Source organism: Mus pahari, chromosome 9 (assembly GCF_900095145.1).
Source record: "Mus pahari chromosome 9, PAHARI_EIJ_v1.1, whole genome shotgun sequence".
Lineage (NCBI taxonomy): Eukaryota > Metazoa > Chordata > Mammalia > Rodentia > Muridae > Mus > Mus pahari.
Window position 1 is genome coordinate 36,315,137 of NC_034598.1, and position 20,336 is coordinate 36,335,472.

At 45.6% G+C, this 20,336-nt stretch overlaps 1 protein-coding gene across 3 annotated transcripts in view; it reads right to left on the reverse strand.

The window, feature by feature from the left end:
* Nucleotides 1–12,939, reverse strand: part of Ube2d1 (ubiquitin conjugating enzyme E2 D1) — a 31,970-nt gene extending 19,031 nt beyond the window's left edge. Inside the window, exon 1 of one of the 3 annotated variants that reach the window (XM_021205094.1) lies at nt 12,784–12,939. In XM_021205094.1, the coding sequence (XP_021060753.1) occupies nt 12,784–12,807 (24 nt within the window). In that variant the 5' untranslated portion in view covers nt 12,808–12,939. Of the gene's footprint in view, nt 1–4,667; nt 4,734–12,783 lie in introns of those variants that run through there. The other 2 variants (XM_029542675.1, XM_029542676.1) reach the window with 2 other exon arrangements.
* Between the last annotated feature and the right edge of the window lie 7,397 nt (nt 12,940–20,336).

Below are 20,336 nucleotides of genomic sequence, written 5' to 3' on the forward strand. Positions count from 1 at the left end.
AAGAGAGAGAGAGAGAGAGAGAGAGAGAGAGAGAGAGAGAGAGAGAGAACCCAACTTGCACCCTCTGAAAGAACAGCAAGTGCTCTTCAAAACTCTACCATCTCTGCAGCTCAACTCTGTAACTTTTAAAATGAGGCTTTCCTTGGTGAATAACATGATATTAAAAACAAGGCTGTATGGAGTTCACATCATGTGAGGTACGGCTGTTAAATAATGCCGTCAGTTACACGTGGAAGCAAGCCCCCTGGGTGAAAAGGCGCATGCCTTGTAGACAGGCAATTCAGTTTCATTTCAGAACTCCAAAACTGGAATGGACTGTTGATGAGATAGGTTTCCTCACATCTGAGGCAACGCTTAAAAGAAGCCTCTATATCCGAATATAGATCAAGCAATGACTAAATACCATCCACACAGATGAAAACACTCCGGAGAGGAAAGGGGTCACTGCCAAAGAAGCAATTTTCTAAGTTCTTGGGATGGACATGTAGTAGGGGGTATCTAAATTTCAGAGTACAAGCTATTAATAGGTTACAAGCCAATGCCCATACAGCAGCAAAAAACAAACCAAAACAAACCAAAAAAACCCAACCAACTAATCAACCAACCAACCAACAACAAAAAAAAAAAAAAAAAAAAAAAAAAAAAAAAACCTTGCAAGGCTGGAAAAAAAAAATGTGTACTTAAGGGGTTTCTAGAGCCTTCTAAGGCTAAGCATGTCTATTCCAGGGCAGACTTCTATAATCAGCAAGATACAAAGAGAAGCATTGGGAGGCCTCAACTGAATTTAAATGGGCACAGATGGCGTGTTTATAACACACCCCCACAATATGCTAAGTGTTCTCTTCCAAACCAACCAGGACACAGCCCCTGCCTCTAGGGACTTAACGTCTAAAAGTGGATGAGGCCCGCCTAATTCAAAGAAAGCAAACAAATACAGGGAAGGAAAGAGGGGACTGGAGAGAAGGAGCCTGTGTCCATCTCTTGGCTCCAACATCAGCATCAGCAGAGGGGAAGGGCAAGCCAGAGTGGCCTTATTTCCCCTAAGGCTCAATATGATGCTGTGCAGTAAATATTTGTGCAGAACTGATGCTGGGCACACTGAAAAATGCTGTTGTGGTTGTCTAGCTGTAACAGACAGACGGTCTGAACCTGCATGGGAGACAATATATACCCTGTGATGGCTGCTTGCAGCTGGCAGACAGCACTCGGCCAGGCACAGGGACTGATTTATGGTTGCAAATTTATATTATCCAGGGCCAAGCACAGGAGAGCATTATTTCAACCACCCGCTGGTTTCACCGGAAATTAATTGATAGGGTAAAACACTTCTACCTCAAAACCCCAAATGAGTCAATGACCCTTACTAGTCTGCATCTCACCGCCCCCTAATTTGGTGTTGCCTCTCAAGGGGACATAGGAGCTACATTTGGTTTGTCTGTAAATAAACATTTTATGAGCTTATAGTCCATGCACTGATGTCCTCACCTGGAAGACTAGAGCCCTTTCAACAGAGAGATGTCAGAACCAAGTGTCTCCTGACACAGGTCCTCTCTGTGCATTTGAGTGGAAGGATATCTTGATTTTACACCACATGGTTTCTTCCTAGGAAGATTTCAAAATGCTGATGTTCAGTTAGTTACCGTATAGGAGCCAAGCTCACTTCAACAAGCTGGTCCTGGCTGCTTCTCACACTGGGGTGTCTGTCAAAGGTTGCTTTTAGTGGGGTGTCTGAAGGTCTAAGTATGTTTGGGACTCAGCTCCATGTGCAAGCCATAGGTTAACCTCCTCAGGTCGTTTGCCTTCTCAGTTTTCATTAACCATTTTTGTGTATGTGTGTTGTATGTACATGTGTGAGCATCATACCGTTATGCACACAATGATGTAAGAGACAACTCTTGGGAGCTGCTCTCTTCTTCCAAGGGTGAACATTTCCATGTGTGAGCATACGTCTGAGTATTACCACTATGCACACAGGGGCGTCAGAGGCCAACTCTTAGGGCTGATTCTCTTCCTCACAGAGGCAAGTCTCTTCTGTCGTTTCTGCTTATACCAGGTTGGAAAACCTGGGAGCTTGTAGGTGGTTCTGCCAATTCTCCGATCTCGCCATAGGAGCATTAGGAGTACAGATGTGTGCTACAATTCTGGCTGTTTTCCATCCATCAAACCCAGGTCATCAGACTTGTACTGCAAGTGCTTTATCCACTAAGTCATCTCAGAGGCCCTGCTTGGGGTGTGTGTGTGTGTGTGTGTGTGTGTGTGTGTGTGTGTGTGTCTATGTTGTATGTGTATGTTCACATGGATGTTCTCATTCTGAGAACAGCATCTCTCATAGGCCTAGAACTTGCAAAACTTGCAAAGCAATTTAGACAAGCTGGCCAGTGTGCCCAGTGAACCCGCCTGCCCCCCTCCCCAGCACTGGATTACATGGGCACTCAGATGCTTTTACACACACTCTGGTTCCTACTCTTATGTATAGCAGGCACTTCCCCCACTAAGCCATTGATGCAGCCCAAGGCAGCTCTCCAAAGAGATAATACAGACAAAACCCACAGGGGCAGGAGGCAGGTAAAGAAAGCAATGACCCAGGTGCCTTTGTCCCACGGGTGTGCATCAGGACCAGAGTCCAATTTAGAATAAAATCTGGAGGTAAGGATAGGGAGTATTTTCTACCCAATGTGTCATTTACCCAAGGGTAAAGGTATCTGTTGTAGTCAGAGCAGAGACCTATCAGGCTCAGGAGCTGGACAGATCCCACTAAAGCATCCAGGTGCCCTCTGGATGGCAGGGGGAGGAGCCGGAAGAGACTCAGAGCCAGACAACCTTGAAGACTTAACTTGAAGAGCCAAGCAAAGGGCAGGAAGGGTTGGGTCAGAGAATCTCCAGAGAGTCCTTCAGTGTCCTCACCTTCTCACCTCCATGTCCTCCTGCCACGGACCCAGGTAAAACCCCTTCAATGTGATCAGCCCTTTGGATTTTCCCACCTAACACACTGCTGATGCCAACATGTCCAAGGACACCAAGTGTGTCAGGCCTCTGCAAGTTTCCATCCACTGCAAAGTTAAGTTTACAGCTGGGATGGCGGCGTACACCGCTGGTGGTTCTCAGAACTTGGAATGCCGAGAATCACGGGTTCGAAGCTGGCCTGGGCTACACAGTAACTTGAAGGCAAAAAGTGAGACTAGGGAGAAAGGGGGGGAGGAGAAGGAGGAGGAGGAGGAGGGGGAGGAGGGGGAGGAGGAGGAGGAGAAGGGGGAGAAAGGAAGGACAGATGGATAGAAAGACAGAAAGACTGACCTATTTGCCCTACTCAAGATGATTTTCAATTTTCTAAAATACTATCTTGCCTGTACTGTATTGTTCAACATGGCTTCCTGTTAGGAATTTTCTTAATCACCTCCCCTCTCAACTTACACACACATTCATATTCATATTAATTCTCTCTCTCCCTCCCCCCTCCCCTCCTCTCCCCTCCCCTTCCCAATTAATTCAATTAATTTCTTTTACCAACTTTACTTTTTATCTTCAGGTCTTACCCTAAACAGCATTTAATTAGCAGGTCTCTCTGAGAGTCCCTAATCCCTTGCCTGCCTTTGTCCAGGACATTCATCAGAATAGCACTGCGCATAGAGAACGACACTACATCCTCCTCAATCAACCCTAGATTAGAAGACATTTCATGGCTTCACCAGGCAGGCTCTGCATTGCCCTTCTGGGTCCTCCATTCACCAAGGTCCCACGTCCTTCCCCATAGTTGCTTCCCAAAGGAGTGATCATCTGCTCCAAATTAGTCAAGTCTAGTGTCTTTGTGTTTGTTTGTTTTTTNTTTTTTTGAGACAGGGTTTCTCTGTGTAGCCCTGGCTGTCCTGGAACTCACTCTGTAGACCAGGCTGGCCTNGAACTCAGAAATCCACCTGCCTCTGCCTCCCAAGTGCTGGGAAGAAGGTATTCTATAGATGCATCCCTAAAACTCTTATGGATGACACAGCTACATAAGGCAGCGCTCTCTAATTACCTGGAAAAAAAAAACCAAAACAACAACAACAACAAAAAAACTACCCTTAAAGGGCCAACACATGTGTCAAAGAGATAGAAGTCAAAAAAAAAAAAAAAAAAAATTTAGAAAAGCGCATTACAGTACCAGCCTGCCATAAAAGAAATTATTTGCATCACAAATAATTGATCTCTAATCAGAGGACTCACTAACAGTCTATTACACATTATGATGCCAACATTGAAATTTTCTTATATCTCAAAGACATCAGAATTTATCTCACGTGGCTGGAGCGCACAGAGCTCAATTTTTTTTTAACCTTTATGGCAAGTTCAGATATCTGCCGAACAGAATAAAATGCAAATGGCATTTAAGTTTTCTTGAAATTATAAAAAGAGAGGCTCTGGATACTGCTCAGTGGTAAGGTCCTTTACATAGCATGTGGGTTTGATCACGAATCATAGTAGGGAAGAGAATTAGAGGTTGCTATTATGCATACACACGCACAAACACACATATGTATAATGGACACAGCACACATATGCACAGAAGGGACCACTGAGATGCTCAAATTCACTCATCAGGTTTCTAGATGGGGCTTTCCTGGCCAAGGTCAAATAGGAAGCCTAGGACCAAGGTTCAGACTGTCTGTCCTCCAGTCCAGCTCTCTTCTCACCTGGATCCACTCACTCCAGGACCATGACAACTGGTGTGCTCTGCTCTTCATGATACCCATGTGCTGAAGCGAGGCTATGTGCTCAAGAGAAATAACACACAAGAGTAAGCGAATGAAAGGGATTCTCTCTGTCTCTCTGTCTGTCTGTCTGTCTCTCTCCCTCTCTCTCTCACACACACAGACAGACACACACACACAAGCGCACGTGTGCTTTGGAGCTCACAAAACACTGCTTCATAAGCTTTGAAAAGTATTTGTGCTCAAAGACACTCTCAGAACCAAGAAAAACAAGACGGGACATGACTACACACTTCACTAAATGCATGGCAGACTCTAGTCATAAGGAATATGCTACATAATGCCTCTCCCCACTTAATCTTACTTGCTTGTTTTAAATGGTTGATTTTTTAAAAATGAGTTTAATTTTATTATTTTATGATTTTGGGCGTTTTGCTTGACTGAATGGCAACATGTCTGGAGCCCACAGAGGCTAGAAGAGGTGTCAGGCTCCCTGGAACTAGAGGCATAGCCAGTTGTGAGGTATTGTGTGGGTATGGGAATCGAAGCAGTGACCTCCGGAAGAGCATCCAGTGCCTTAACCACTGAGCCATCTCCCCAGCTCCAATACTGCCCATTGATTGCTACCTTATCAAAACTTACCATTTAGTTCATTTTAACCAAGAGAGATGATGTTTCAGGGAAAAAATTCAAATAAGAGAGAAAACCTAGTTTTAAAATAAACACAAACTTGTTATTAAACATTACTTTTCACAGCTCTTATACATACAAATAAATAAAAAATATTCTTTTTTTTATAAAGATTTTATTTATTATAAATAAGTATACTGTTGCTGTCTTCAGACACATCAGAGAGGGCATCAGATCTTATTATGGATGGTTGTGAGCCACCATGTGGTTGCTGGGATTTGAACTCAGGACCTTTGGTGGAAGAACAGTCAGTGCTCTTACCTGCTGAGCCATCTCTCCAGCCCATGTATAACCCAGGCTGGCCTCGAACTTGTGATCCTCCTGTCTCTGCCTCCTTCAGCAAATCCTACCACCGTGTGCCATCACTACCGGTAGCTCTATTCTTTTTTAAAGTCTTAATGGTATTTTTATCTCTCTGCGTATATGCAGCACATGTGTGTGGCTTCCTGCAGGGACCAGAAGAGGGCATGAGATCCCTAAGGGCTGGAGTTGCAGGCAATTGCAAACCTCCATACAGGATGTGAATGCTGGGAACCAAACTCCATTCTCTGGAATAAGAACGAACACACTTTTAGCCATCTCTCTATCCAGCCCCCAGAGTTCCCTTCTTCTTTTTCTTCTTCTTTTTTTTTTTTTTAAATTATTTTTTATTTATTTTGTATGTATATGAGTACACTGTAGCTGTCTTCAGACACACCACAAGAGGGCATCAGATCCCATGCCTTGTTGGTTGCTAGGAATTGACCTCAGAACCTCTGGAAGAGCAGTCAAGTATTCTTAACCGCTGAGCCATCTCTCCAGCCCCAGAGTTCCCTTCTTAATAACTGGCAAAGAGTAGGCCCTTAATAATTGTTTATGTTTGAAAAAAAAAAATCCATCTTAAACTGGGCACGGTATTGCACACCAATGGATCCCAACACTCAAGAGGCTAAGGCAGAAAGAACATGGGTTTGAAGCCGACATGCAGACTCTGTCTCAAAGTAACAGTAACTAAAATAATCAAGGTGCTACTCTTGCACACTATGGTGAGACATCACTGACTGTATACTTTGTTGCCACTTGAGGCAGAAAACAATGAATGTCTGAGTGTTGATACTTTGTATCAACTGGAAATGTGTCTAAGCCCAGAACATTTTATCTTATGTGTGGGTGACAGGCGGGCCCTGTTTTATGAAGAAAGAGTTGGAATTTAAGTAACGATTTTAACAGAGTGGTAAGGGAGAGATAGTATACGATTTTAACAGAGTGGTAAGGGAGAGATAGTATACATAAGGGCAGAGCTTCCTTGGAGAGTTGCCTCGTTTGGTCATATTCGTTAGTGATTTTTCAAAACATTCAGCTGTAAATGTTAAGAAACAGGCTTTACATCATGACTTGGTAATCACTTATACACAGTTCTCTACTGTACCACCCAGCTTTAGATTCCCAAACTCTAATGGCACCAATGGAAAGTAGCCAACCTAAGTATGCACATTCACACATGCAAACACATACACACACACACACACACATACACACACACACACACACAGAGGAACAGGTATCTGAACAAGTTTAAAGTGGAAGGATGGATGTGAATGTGACCCTGTCCACTCCTTTGAAGAGGCTTCTTTAAGTCTGAGAGCCTTCCCATTAAGCAATATGGTATCCCTTAAGATAAGCAACATACACAGACCAGAAAGAGTGATTCACAAAAATACCCAGGAAGAGGCAAGACAGCAAGATCCTGAACTTCCAAACCGTACAGTGCTTCCTCTCCACCCCAAAGAGAACTGCATGTGGAAGGCCCTTGTGCTAGCTGTGTGAAGCTGAACCAGAAGCAAACTAAATGCACATGATCTCAGCTTCTCGGGGGTCACATGGACCAAGAAAGTCCAAATTCGTCAACATATGTTTTCCAGTAGGTGGCCCCCAAATTACAAATTCAGGCCTACAGTGCAACCCAATGATGCCACTCCAGGACTTTGATGGGCAAAAGAAGGGTCAAGTTACTTTTTTTTTAAAGATTTATTTATTTATTTATTTATTTATTATATGTAAGTATACTGTAGCTGTCTTCAGATGTACCAGAAGAAGGCATCAGATNTGATCATGGGTGGTTGTGAGCCACCATGTGGTTGCTGGGAATTGAACTCAGGACCTTTGGAAGAGCAGTCAGTGCTCTTAACCACTGAGCCATCTCTCCAGCCCCAGGTCAAGTTACTTAATACCTGTTTTCAATAAAATATCATTTCTTCTGATATTTAAAAGGGGGTGAGGTGGGGATCAACATATTGCTAAGCCACCGTGAACTTCCCTGTATCACTTTTGATTAGCAACACTGAATGAAAATACAGGCCCCAATGCTTTCTGTGTATTTCAGGGAGCTGGAAGGGGAAGGGATGCTCCTCGCTTCCTGGAGGCAATCTACATCCATCCCTTGGTCTTTATAGGTCTTGCTCCCGAGAACAGATGTCAATAGTCTCATCTAAGTCTATGCTACTTATATCTCCTCAGAGAAGGAGTTTCAGAACATTTAAGCTACCTTTGTTATCATTAAAAAAAAAAAAAAAAAGTACAGACAGTGGCAAAAGACAGAGTTTAATTACAGGGGCTTAAGGACAGGAAAATTCCCACCATGGATTCTTCCTCCAGAAAGAATACTGCTTCTTCTCCTCTTGAGGCAAACTGATCATCTACAAACAATAAAGATGCTGGGCTCTGTGCGTTTTCTTTGGGGCTTTCTCTCTCCTTCTGTAATCTTTCATTTGATCGTCTAATGTGAGTTAGTACTCAAAGCCACAACAGGCACTTAAACGATCAGACCAATTCACAATTATGGCAAATGAAAATTCCACAATAAGACTATCATCAGACTATCTAAAGTACTCCAAGCAGTTGTTTTTCTAAATCCCTCTGGAAGGAGTCAACGTTTCCAGGGGCATGGGGTGATGAATGAAGCTGTTATTCTTCAGTGTTTAGTGACGAGGGTCATCTCTGAGGAGCAGGGTGACTGAGCGTCACTCAGAGCTGAGCTGTGGTGGCAATTAAACATGCAGAGTTCTAATTACAGGGTTGAACATCATCTCGCTGAGCATTCGTCTCCATAAATTCATCTGACTTAAATCTTTCTTATGTGTTTGTCTTGGAGATAGGGTCTCTTCTAGTCCAGGCTGGCCTCCAGCTCAGTATGAAACTGAGGACGACCTTGAACTGATCCTTCCCAACCTTGTCTCCAGAACACTGGGAGTGAGCCACCATGCTAGGGATGTGTGCATGCTGGGTGAACACTTTGCCAAGTGACTTCAAGTCTTTCAGTTAAAAACAAACAAACAAAAACAAACAGTCCATATGATGGAGGAAAAGGTCTGTGCTTTATGACATCTCTGGGCAGACTGTCCCATTTGGACCTAGCCATTTCCCTATGCCGGATATGTGATCCTGTGAACTCCAGTTAACATCTCCTGCCTTTGTTTCATCTTCTGCAGAGTGGAAATAAGATTGTTTCTAGCTCTACAGCCTCATGAAGGATCAAACAACTCACGAAAGGTAAGCTTTTGGCATGGTGTTAGGCAGAGCGACCTCCGCACATGGCGGTGGTTGTCATCCTTTGGGACATGTATAGATAGGTAAGAAAACTGAAGTCAGTCATGGAGCCGGGAACAAAACCTGGATCCTCTCTTGACCTTGATGGCACAGGCACAGAGGGCCTGGCTGCTTAAGATACGGTGTTTCCTAGAGCAGCACATACGCTGTGATTCAGAATCATACGAATCAAAATCAGGGCAGCTCAAAACAGTTACAAAAACTGCATTTTAATTTATCTCTGTGGACACAATTTAGGTTAATTATTAAAAAGCCAAATGTTCGATTTTTGGATACAAAGGCAACTTATTTATTCTTGTGGCCCAAGCAGCTGAACTAGAAGTCTTGAAAGCAGTAGGTGTGTGTCTTAGCACTGAGCCACGCTCCCAGGCCCAAATGTTTCGTTTTGGGACAGAACACTATACAGGGAAGGATAATCATCTGCATCATGATATTTATAAAAGAAAAGCCTTTTGTCTCACTCTTCAGAAGATGGACCAAAAGGAAAAAAAAAAAAAAGAAAAAAAAAGGCCGAGGTCTAGCACATAGTGTATAGCTAATTATTACCTAAAATACCTTCTGAAAAATAACACAAAGGGAGACAGAGATGGCATCTGTATTAGGGTTCTTTCTCCCTTGGGTCTCAAAGTGCTCAGTATTGTATTGTAACATTTATCGTTTAAAAAAGGTGATTTTTTTTTTCAAAGAAAAGTGTACTGAGGACTGAAAAATAGTGTTCACCAAAGAAACACCTAGAAAACAACTAACAATAGCCACACAGCTGAAAGCTGCTCTCTTTTGTCGAATCCACCGCAGGCTTCTCCCCTCCGATTTCGCTCAAACTTTATCCCTTCCATGATTTAGGCGGCTGTAATAACAGCTTTCTCTGTGTCTAAAAATAGGCCACGGGTGTGTAAATTTATGAGCTGAAATGCAGAACTGGCACAGGGTGTCTAAATTAGAGCATTAAATCCTTTAGTCTACTCTAGCACGGGGATCTATTGGAAGCGCCTATGTCCACACGCTTTGTAGAAAGACATGGTTTTAATCCAACATCATCTTTGTTCTTTTCATAGGTGGGGAAACGAGAAGCTGTGACCATTATTCCTAAATGTGCCAAATCACTTCTCAAGAAACTCGTCCCAACTCCAGCCTCAGGTTCCCTCTTTGGATAAAGAGAACAGAGGAGAACATCAGGGCCTTTGACCTTTCCATGTTAACCCCACCTCAACCTGGAGGTTCAGCATCTTTCCACTGGCAGCCCTGGGCTCTGCAGTGACTCTGCCCTAGGGACTGTCTCTTCGCCTGCACTCTTGGCTACACCATTGCAAACCTAGGGTTCTATGAGCTTTGAGGCCTGATACTTTAGGCGAAGAAATAGCTCTGCCCAATAGCCTGAAGTTTTCTGATTGCTTTAAAAGATTCTCAAAAAAAAAAAAAAAAAAAATTTTTTTTTTTTTAAAAAAAGAAGGCTAGGGGCTTGAGAGATGGCTCAGCAGTGAAGAACATTTATTACTCCTCCAGAGGACCCAAGTTCAATTCCCAGCACTCACATTAGACAGCTCACATCACAACTGCCAATGGTTCTGGCATCAGGATACCTGATGCCCTCTCTTCCTTCTTCTAGCCTCTGTGGCCACCCTCACACATGTGGCACATACTCACAGATACACACACTAAAACTAAATCTTTTTTTTTTTTTTTTTTTTTTTTTAAGGTCAAAGGCGAGCATTAAACTCAACATTTGAACGCGATTCAAATGAGAATCTGAACACAGGATGTCAGAGGGCGCTGTAGCAGCCCCCGGTGCAGCCTGTTCAATCTGGACTTGGTTCTAAGCAAGATTACAGGCGAGGAAGGAAGAAAACAGGAGAATCAGCTGGGGGTGAGGGGTGGGTGGCCCATATGACTGATGTGATTTGTGGCAGTCAATGACAGGAATATAGAATCATGTGACCTCCAATGTCTTCTCCAAAATACCAGTTTGTCACAGATTTGCCATCAGCGGTATTTAAGGTTATCTTCATACTAGAAAACTATTTAACACACAGTATCTACTAAACAAAAGAAAGGAAGGATGAAAGGAAGGAAGGAAGAGAGAAAGAAAGAGAGAGAGAGAGAGAAAGAAAGAAAGAAAGAAAGAAAGAAAGAAAGAAAGAAAGAAAGAAAGAAAGAAAGAAAGAAAGAAAGAAGATATGGACATTTGCCATATTAACATAAGTCAAATACATAGGCTTAGCATGAGCAACACGATGCATAAAGCCTACACATAAAATAATGTCTTATTTCTCTGGATGGATATATACTATAAATAACTCCTATGGTATCTAAGAGCTACTGAGAGAGAGAGAGAGAGAGAGAGAGAGAGAGAGAGAGAGAGAGAGGGAGAGAGAGAGAGAAGGGGAGTGCAAAGCCACATGGAAATGCTTCACCATCATAAAAGGAAGCAAAGTTTGAAAACTTCCAAATGGGAACCGACAGTAGATCGGCTTTCAGTAGATCGGCTTTCAGAAGGCAGCACGGTAATGACGATTGCAGCTTCAAAATTAAGCTTGTTTATACAGTTAAAAATAAAGTGCCACCGTGTTATCTTCAAACGAGAAAACGTCATTATTTAATAAACGCTGATCTTAACATTTTATACCTTGTTGACCTTCAGTGGCACAAAGAACAGCGACAATCTACACAGCTAAGGTTTATACCAAAAAATAACCCAAAATTTGGCTGCGGGTAAAAGTTGCTGTCCTCTGTACCGAAAGATGCCTGTTTCCTACCACTCTAACTCAGAACATTTGCAGTCAAGTGTAGCTGGAAAGGTTGATAAAACGTTTGGGGAGCCAACCATTTCTTGTGAAATCAATTACCAAACACATTATCCACTGTTGACGCATTTGCTTCTAAAGCGCTCCCAAACACCACGTTCCCAGCAGCAAGGACTACCGCTGTAAAATGTTAAAAGATACTTGAGTCAGGGGACAGGCCAACAAGAGAAATGGGTGCGGTAAAGAATACAAAGAGAGGGTTGGAACACATCCTATGTGTGGACTGACTGACCCTTCGATTGTCTTCCTCATTCTCTGTTTACACATCAAAGCATCCAAACAATTTAATTTGTGGTCTTTAGTGTTGTGTCTTCAACTCCACATCTAAGTTTATCGTGAGGGTGTTTAAAAAAAAAATACAAAACAAAACCAACAACCTGCTTGGCTTGCCTAACCATGAATCACAGCCAGGAGCTCATCTTGCTGTGTATCAGCAACTATGTTCTCAGTACAGCTATGTGACCTGAAGTGGCAGCTGCGTGCAGAACCACCAAAATAGCAGGGGCAAGAGCTTTCTGCTGGCTCCTCGGCCCCAATCTCGCGTTCCCAGCCCTTTCCTCCCTCTGAGCACCAGCCGACTGCAGAGCCCAGAAAGACCCAGCCCCACGCTTTGAGAATAAAGGCCGTAGGCCCACCACACCTTCCCTGTCTTCCCGGGGAGCCCGGGGTGCGAACACAGCAAAGAGGGCTCCTGGGACACTGTGAGGACGCACAGCGTGATAGGGGACGCAGGCCGCCCGTTGCAGAGCAAGCCCCGGCCCAGCGGGGATGCACACACCCCGGGACAATCTGGCCACCCCACGGGCACCCACACCCGGGGCTCTAGGCTCAGCCTGGAAAGGGAACGACCCGATCGGGTCGCCCCGGGGTTCCAAGCACCCGGACCCTGCAGATGCACGGCTCACCTGTGCGGGCCGATCAGCACCCCGGCCTCCCCAGTGCCCGCGCCCCTCCCACGCCGTACGCCCTGGGTTCCCGGGGACCTCTCGGGGACACCCAGATTGGTTCTGGCAGCCACTCACTTTCTGGATCCGCTTCAGCGCCATGGGGCAGGCGGCGGGGGCTGCGGCGGGTCCGCGTGTCCCGGGCTGCCGCCTCGCAGGGCTGCTCCGTGTGCGCCCGGGCGCGGTGCGCGAGTGTGCGGGCGGCGGCGCCGGGCTCTTTTGTTTCCGCCTTCGCTTGCTGGGAAGGAGCCTGCGCCCTCCCCGCCGCGCCCCGCCCGCCTGGCACACTGGGAAGTGTAGTCCCAGGCTCGGCCTCTGCCGCCCGCGCGGACGTCGTCCGGTCACCCGTGGGTGACAGCTGCGACCAGGCTGCTGCCGCTCCCTGCAGCCGCTCCGCAGAGCAAGGTTCCGGATCTGCAAAAACCGGGACAGCAGGTGAGCTGTCGCTCCTAGGAGCTGCTGCGAACCACGGATCGCTCCTCCTCGCACAGACCCTGCAGCGGACCTTAACTTCCTTTGCAGATAATTCTGTCTCTTCCCCGCTCGCCCCTGGGGGCGTGAGGAGTCTTCGTCAATTGCACTCGACCTAATTTTTTTGAGACAGGGTTTCCCTTTATGTCTTTTTGTCTCCACCTCCCAGAAACGGGATTGAAAACAGCTTTCCACACACCCAACCGTTACGTGGTCTCTGGCATCCGAACTCAGGTCCTCAGGCTTTGCAGCAAGCAGTTTACCCACTGAGGTGTCCTTCTGTCCCTTCTCAGTTCTTGTGATCTCAGATCATGCTTGTCCTTTCAACCATGACTTCTTGGCTTGGCACCTGCAGGTCAGTCTCGGATTTCTGACGGCTTTGGTCAGTCTTAGGTTTCTGATGACTAAAGTCAATCCATTCCTTATCTAAAATGGTTTTGAATCCTATATTGCTTCTCAAAGCACTCAACACTCACTGTCGTGGCTTCCACAGCGTCACTGCAGCTGGATCCGTCACATCTGGGGAGTTCTCTTCTCCAGCTTTGCAGTGGTCCACAGAAGACCAGCCCACGCCCTCTGCAGAAACTAGAGATGGGTTGCAGCCCAGAAAGCTTCGAGGGACTGTGCTTTGCAGAGGTTCCCTCAAGCAGTTCTGCTCTGTCTGCACTTGGGTCTACTTTCCTGGTCCCCGGTCCCATCAGCTTCTCTTTCTCTCTTGTGGCATGGGCCCTTTGCAGCCTTGCCTCTACTTGGCTGTGTTGTTTTCTTTACTCAGAACCAAACCACCACTACCACCTCCTCTACCCTGTGTGTGTGTGTGTGTGTGTGTGTGTGTGTGTGTGTGTGTGTTTGTGTTTCTCTCTCCCTCTCTCTCTCTCTGAGTGTGTGTGTGTGTGTGTGTGTGTGTGTTTGCTTGTGAAATTATTTCCCAGGAACTGTACTCCTTGTTTTTTTGAGACAGAGTCTCTCACAGGGACCTGGAGCTCACCTATTGGGCTAGCCTGCCCAGGTATCTGCTGTCTTTACCTGCTCAGCACTGATTTTACACACAAGTCCCACCATGCCTACATTTATGCTTGCTGGTCAACACTTTATAGATAGTGTCTTCCCACTTATTATTATTATTATTATTATTATTGCTTTATCTCACCCCAAAAGAAGAGTGGCATTAATGTGATTCATCTTTTTAGCTAGGGACCAAACCATAGCTCGACCTTTCTTGTGTCAGATCATAGAACTCAGGGTCTCATGCACACTAGAATAAGTACACAGCGAACTGTTTTTCATTGATCATACCCCCAAACCCACCTCAGGAGTGTTAGAAAACACTACTGATCAAAGAGACTTCTGGGAAATACTAGTTAAGTCCTGCCTTCTACAAAGAGTTGTACAGAGACTAGCTGGACGCCTGAGCACCATCCTGTACTCTGGAACTGGAACACTACCTTTATGCTCTTCCAGATGGTGACCTTGTTAATGGAGTCAGAGATGTGCAGTCTGGTCTCAGGGCTCCTGGTGCTTTCAGTGCTTGTGTGCTCATGCCAATGGCTTTTGGATGTCATGTAGGAAGTGAGGCCATGGTTACCTGCTACCATCATGGGAAAGCATCACTTCCCAGTAACTCCTTGCCAGACAGTTCTTCTTCCTGCAAGACAATTCGGAGGTTGGTACTAACCCACCCCCAAAGCACACCCTCCAGTATCCCTGTGGGTAGGAACCTTTCATTTGAAAGTCACTGAGGGTTCAAGACAGGGACATCAAGTTTTCTCTCTTCCAGAAGGTCCGACGGGCTACTCCAAGAGTCACTGATTGAATCATCTTCTTCCTCAAAGATGTAGACACCCACATGCCTCGGCTTTGTGCAAAATGTCCATCACAACTCATCACCAACTCTAGCTTACATGCTGTCATTGATGAATGCTTTGGTTTTGTGCACCACTCATGGTGTAGAAGGACTTCTTGTCATTTACCCAACGAACTCTTACATATCCTTCTAAACATAACTCAACAAAGTACACCCCAGGAGAGTTTCCTCTCTCTATTCAACAAGGTGGGGAGAAGAGACATAAAGAGAGGGGAAAGGAAGAGAAGAAAGGAGAGGGAAGGGAAGGGGTAGTAGTCAGGGTTCCCTAAAGGAATAAATCTGGTAGAGTTGATATATATTAAAAGGGGATCCGTTGGGCGTGATGTCGCATGCCTTTAATCCCAGCACTCAGGAGGCAGAGGCAGGTGGATTTCTGAGTTTGAGGCCAGCCTGGTCCACAGAGTGAGTTTCAGGATAGTCAGGATTACACAGAGAAACCTTGTCTTGAAAAAAAAGAAAAGAAAAGAAAAAAGTGTGTGTACAGGATGGGGGTGTTAATTTGTCAGATTGGTGTATAGGATATGGTCCATGAAGTCCACTGATGGCTGTCCCACCCTGGAGAGTCCAAGAATCTGGTGGTTGCTCAGTCCACGAGTCTGGATGTCTCTGCAGTCCCAATCTGGTGCTGGGCGCCTGGAGGATTCCTGGAGAGCTGCTAATCTTCGGTGCATCTTGGAAGCCCAACAGGAATTGGTTCTAACCTTGGTGAAGGGACAGGACAGAGTGGTTGCCAGCAAGAATGAGGGCAAACAGGGGAAAACCATTATCCTTTTGTTGCTTTTTATCTGAGCTGCCACCAGAAGGTGGAGCCTGCATTTAGGGCGGGTCTTCCTGTTTCGAAGAATCTGGCTAAGAAAAAATCACTCACTCAAGTGCCCTGCATCTTGCATGTAATTGATTGTCCAGTTAAGTTGACAGCCAAGATTAACCAGCACAGAAGGACGGGGAGGGGAGGGCAGGGAAGAAGAGGAGGGAAGAGAAGAGCTGAACTCACAGGGAGGTGATTCACACCAGGTGTGCTTTCTGTCTGTCTGTGGATACAGGGACAGGATGTGCAACATCCTTCCACAGACATCAGGACATGTCGTACACTGGAAAGCCAATGCTTAATAAACCAGAAATGAGTGAAGAGAAGACACATCACCGTGCTTGGTCCAGGGTCCTGCTGAGAGTACGCGTGGTGTCACCTCAAGGTGGTAAGTTTTAGATCACATTGTGCAGATCTGAAGAAGCAGCAGAATAACCAGAGAGCCTTCGGAAAGGCCAGCATCCAGGCCCCCAGAAAGACTCCCTGAAGCCTGAGCCAGGCTATTTCTAAGCAGAAGTTCCTTCAAACAAGCGACCCTGTGTGTGTGTATGTGTGTGTGTGTGTGTGTGTGTGTGCGCGCACACACACACACACATACACACATACACACACACATACACACACATATACACACATACACACACATATACACACATACACACACACATACACACACATACACACACACACACACACACACACACACACACACGGTCTTATTTTTAATATGGTGTAAGCAACTCAACGATTGGGCCATTCCCAGACATCCACGTTGCCAAACCTCTGATACTCCTGAATTATTACTTACTAACATCCATATTCCATATTTGTTGCCCCAGACCCAGTCGGGGAGGGGCCCCTTGGGGACTGCTCTTCCCCAGCTCGTTCATGATTGTCACTCTGTCTTCTACAGCTCTTCTGTCTGATCTTCCTGCTTCCCTGGCATGACAGTACTAAATCTTTCTTCTTCTCTGGGTTCCCTTGCCCACGAAATCTAAAAAGTCTCACCTCTGGATCCCCTGCCCAGCCATTGGTTGGCAGCAACTTTATCAATTAGAGCCAACTGGGGGCAGGGACTCATAGTGTCTTACACGTAGATGTGTAAATTCCTATAGTTTAGGAACCCAATTAGCATAACATAAGCAATAAACCCAACCCACAACACTGCATCACTTGAGGACTTGTTCAGAAGGAATAAGTGTCTTGAACATTACCGCAGACATGCATCTGACCTTGCAGTTGAATAAGATCCCAGTTACCTTTCTCACTGATATAGCAGTGGCAGCTTAAGGGAGGAAGGATTCATTTTTGCTCATACTTTGAGTGAAGTTATTTTGGATGGATGTCATGGAGGCAGGGAAGGGAAACTGGCTTAATTGAGTCCACAGTCAAGAAGCAAGAGAGCTTGGCTTCTTCCTTGTTGTTCAGTCCAAGACCCCAGCCCATAACACGCACTGCCACACTCAGAATGGATCTTCCGTCCTTGGCTAAAGCTTTCAAGAAGCAGCCTCATAGGTTACCTCAGTGGTGTGCTTCCGTGGTGATTCCTTATGTAGTTGACAATGATTGGGGCAGGATGGCTCAGTGGGTCTTTGCTGTGCAAGCATGAAGCCCTGGGTGCAATTCACAGCTCCAAATAAACCAGGCATGGTCCTGCATGATTTGAGGGATGGGTCAGTGGGTTTTAGTTTACTGGCTAGAGTCTGAGCAATGGGAAGTGGAAGCAGATATAACAGGAGTTCAAGGTCACTTCATCCTTGATACATAGATAGTGAGCTCAAACTTATAAGAGACTGACTCCAAGAGAACAACAACAAAACACAACAACAACAGCAAAGTCTTTAACATCCAAGGACCTCTTACTACTTGAGCCATGGCCTATGAAGAAGGGTCATCATGTGAGAATTTATCAGAAATGTAGGCTCTTAGGACGTAGATCTGAACTTCCAAGTTGTGCTAAGCACACAGGGTCTGGAATTTAAATATCCAGCACCCCTCCACCCCCAGCATATGTGCTCGTGCACACACACATGCATACATGTGCAGAGAGAGAGAGAGACTGGTTTAATGAACTATCCTTTTTTTGAAGGTATTGAGTATTGGCAAGGTAGAAGAGACTGTCTCCCCCCGCCTCCCACATCAATGATAGGACTTTGAAATGGTGGAATTCCTCTAAATGCTAAACACAGAGTTACCAAAGAGTAGTGAAGATGGCCAACCACACAAAAACTCACCCATGAGTATTCAGTCTGACATTTTTCATAGTGGAAATGTGTAATAAACAAACCAAAATAATCTATCCACTGCCATATAAAAACAAACTATGTGGCCCACTGCAGTGGTGAATATTATTCTGCAATAACATGGAATACCTATCCCAATGTGCCGTCGAGGAGTCCAGTTGCAGAGAAATTTACACGCTGTGTGATCCTGTTTATGTGAAGTGTCCAAATGGGTTGCAAAGTAGATTAGAGGTTGTCAAGGTTCTGGGGAGAGGGCTGGACTCGCTTAGAAGGGATTGGGTATGGGACTTGTCTGGAGATAATGAAATCATTCTAAAATTAGAATATGGCTATTGTTACAGAACTCTAAATATGCTTAAAATCACGGAATCTCACGCGTGAGCTTCAGGATACGTAATTATATCCCAACAGAAGTGATACAAGGAAGGATGTTCTAGGCACCAAGCTCAGATTTGAATCTTTATATGTCATTACAATCATTCTGTCTCCTAGATTCTTCCCAGGGCCAGCCCTACCTCAAAGAGTGTGGTTTTGTATTTTTCATCTAAGCAAGAAAAGAATTAAGAGCCCACAATTCCCTACCTCAACTAGCATCTGTAAAGCAAGAAGATCCCTGACTGGGAACTGTGTGGTCACATTTGAGAAACCCCAGTTGAAGCTGAGAGTATGAGGGAAGGGGGCAGGGCACCTGCACTTGCAGGAGTGGAGGCACAGTTAGCCCAAAGCTCACCTATGTGGGGGTGGGGGTGGGGACGGGTTCAATAGCCTCAGTTCCCTGCCCTGACTGGGGCAGCCCCAGAACAGATTTATGTGGGTGTTTTTTTTTTTTCTCTCCGTGTGTGTGTGTGTGTGTGTGTGTGTGTGTGTGTGTGTGTGTGACCAAAGAGGACCCTGAAAACAGGCAGGGGGTGCCCACCACGATACACCTACTTGATGGAGCCAGTGGCGTGTGGGCAGTTTTCAAGGACCTTGGAGGAAATGGCATGGTGACTGAATCAGATATTCCAAGAGACTGTAGAGAACAGGAGGATTCCAGCCTGGAATCGAGTCTGTACAGCCAGGGTTAGGGGAGGCCAGCAGAGGGAGGCTGAACTGTCGGGACATCCACCAGCTCCACTGTCTCTGAAACAGAAGTCACCTGCTTTCTGCTTTCTGATTGTGGATGTTGCATCTCCTCCATGTGGTCTCTCTGGAGAAGTGTCTCTTTATTTGCAAATGCCTGAATCGATTTGTGTGTTCTCTGTGCTGCCCAGCAGTTATCCTTCCCTGTAGCAAGCTACCCGAGGTTGTCTCCCCCCCCACCCCGCCCCTGTCCCCGCTCCATGAGCTATCAGAAGCTCTTAGTTGTCCTGAGACAGCTCTTAGCTTCTAGGCCACCCAGACCTTCATATACACAGAGCCTTTTCCTGCTTGTGGTTTAGAGGTCCCAGAGCAGTAAAACCAGAATCCCCAGGAGGTGGGGCTTTAGCAGGAGGGCTGGAAATGGCTGGCAACAGGTGTTTGGCTCACACACATTACAAGCATCACTCATCATTCATAAGCTCCCAACAGCTGTCTGGGGTGTTGGCTCTTGAATCCCACACTCTCAGCTGCAGGCCAGAAGACTTTGGGGTTACATCTTTAGGTAGGGACCCTCTGGTGTCTTTTTGTAGGTCCAGTGTTGACTGAGGCCCTATTTGAAATTGGTACTGAACAACAGAAATTGTCAGCGGAGGTGGAACAAACTGGAACCTTCTGGAACCTTCTCAGGAGCAATGAGCTTCCTCCTGGAGTGCTTCTGCTTACAGAATTCCTTACAGTCTCCCAAGGCTGCTCCTGTTTGTGGCCACCTCTTTCCCTTCTAATGTTAACAACAACAACAACAACAACAACAACAACCAAAACGAACACTCCAAATAAACAGTATTGAGCCCTGACTAGCCAGCAAACACATATTTAAATATTTTTGTTGCCTTTTCTTTCCTTTTTGTTTTTATATATTTATGTTTTTCTAATTGATAAAGTCCAGAGGAACAATCTATCTGTGCTCTTAACTGTAATTCCTCATAAGAATGTTGTCATGAGCCGGGTATGGTGGTGCACACCTGTGAGCCGAACGTGACGGGATCAAAAGCAAGAGAACCAGGAGTTTTTTTAATCCTAGCACTTGGGAGGCAGATTTCTGAGTTCAAGGCCAGCCTGGTCTACAGAGTGAGTTCCAGGACTGTACAGAGATTCCCTGTCTTGGAGAGAGAGAGAGAGAGAG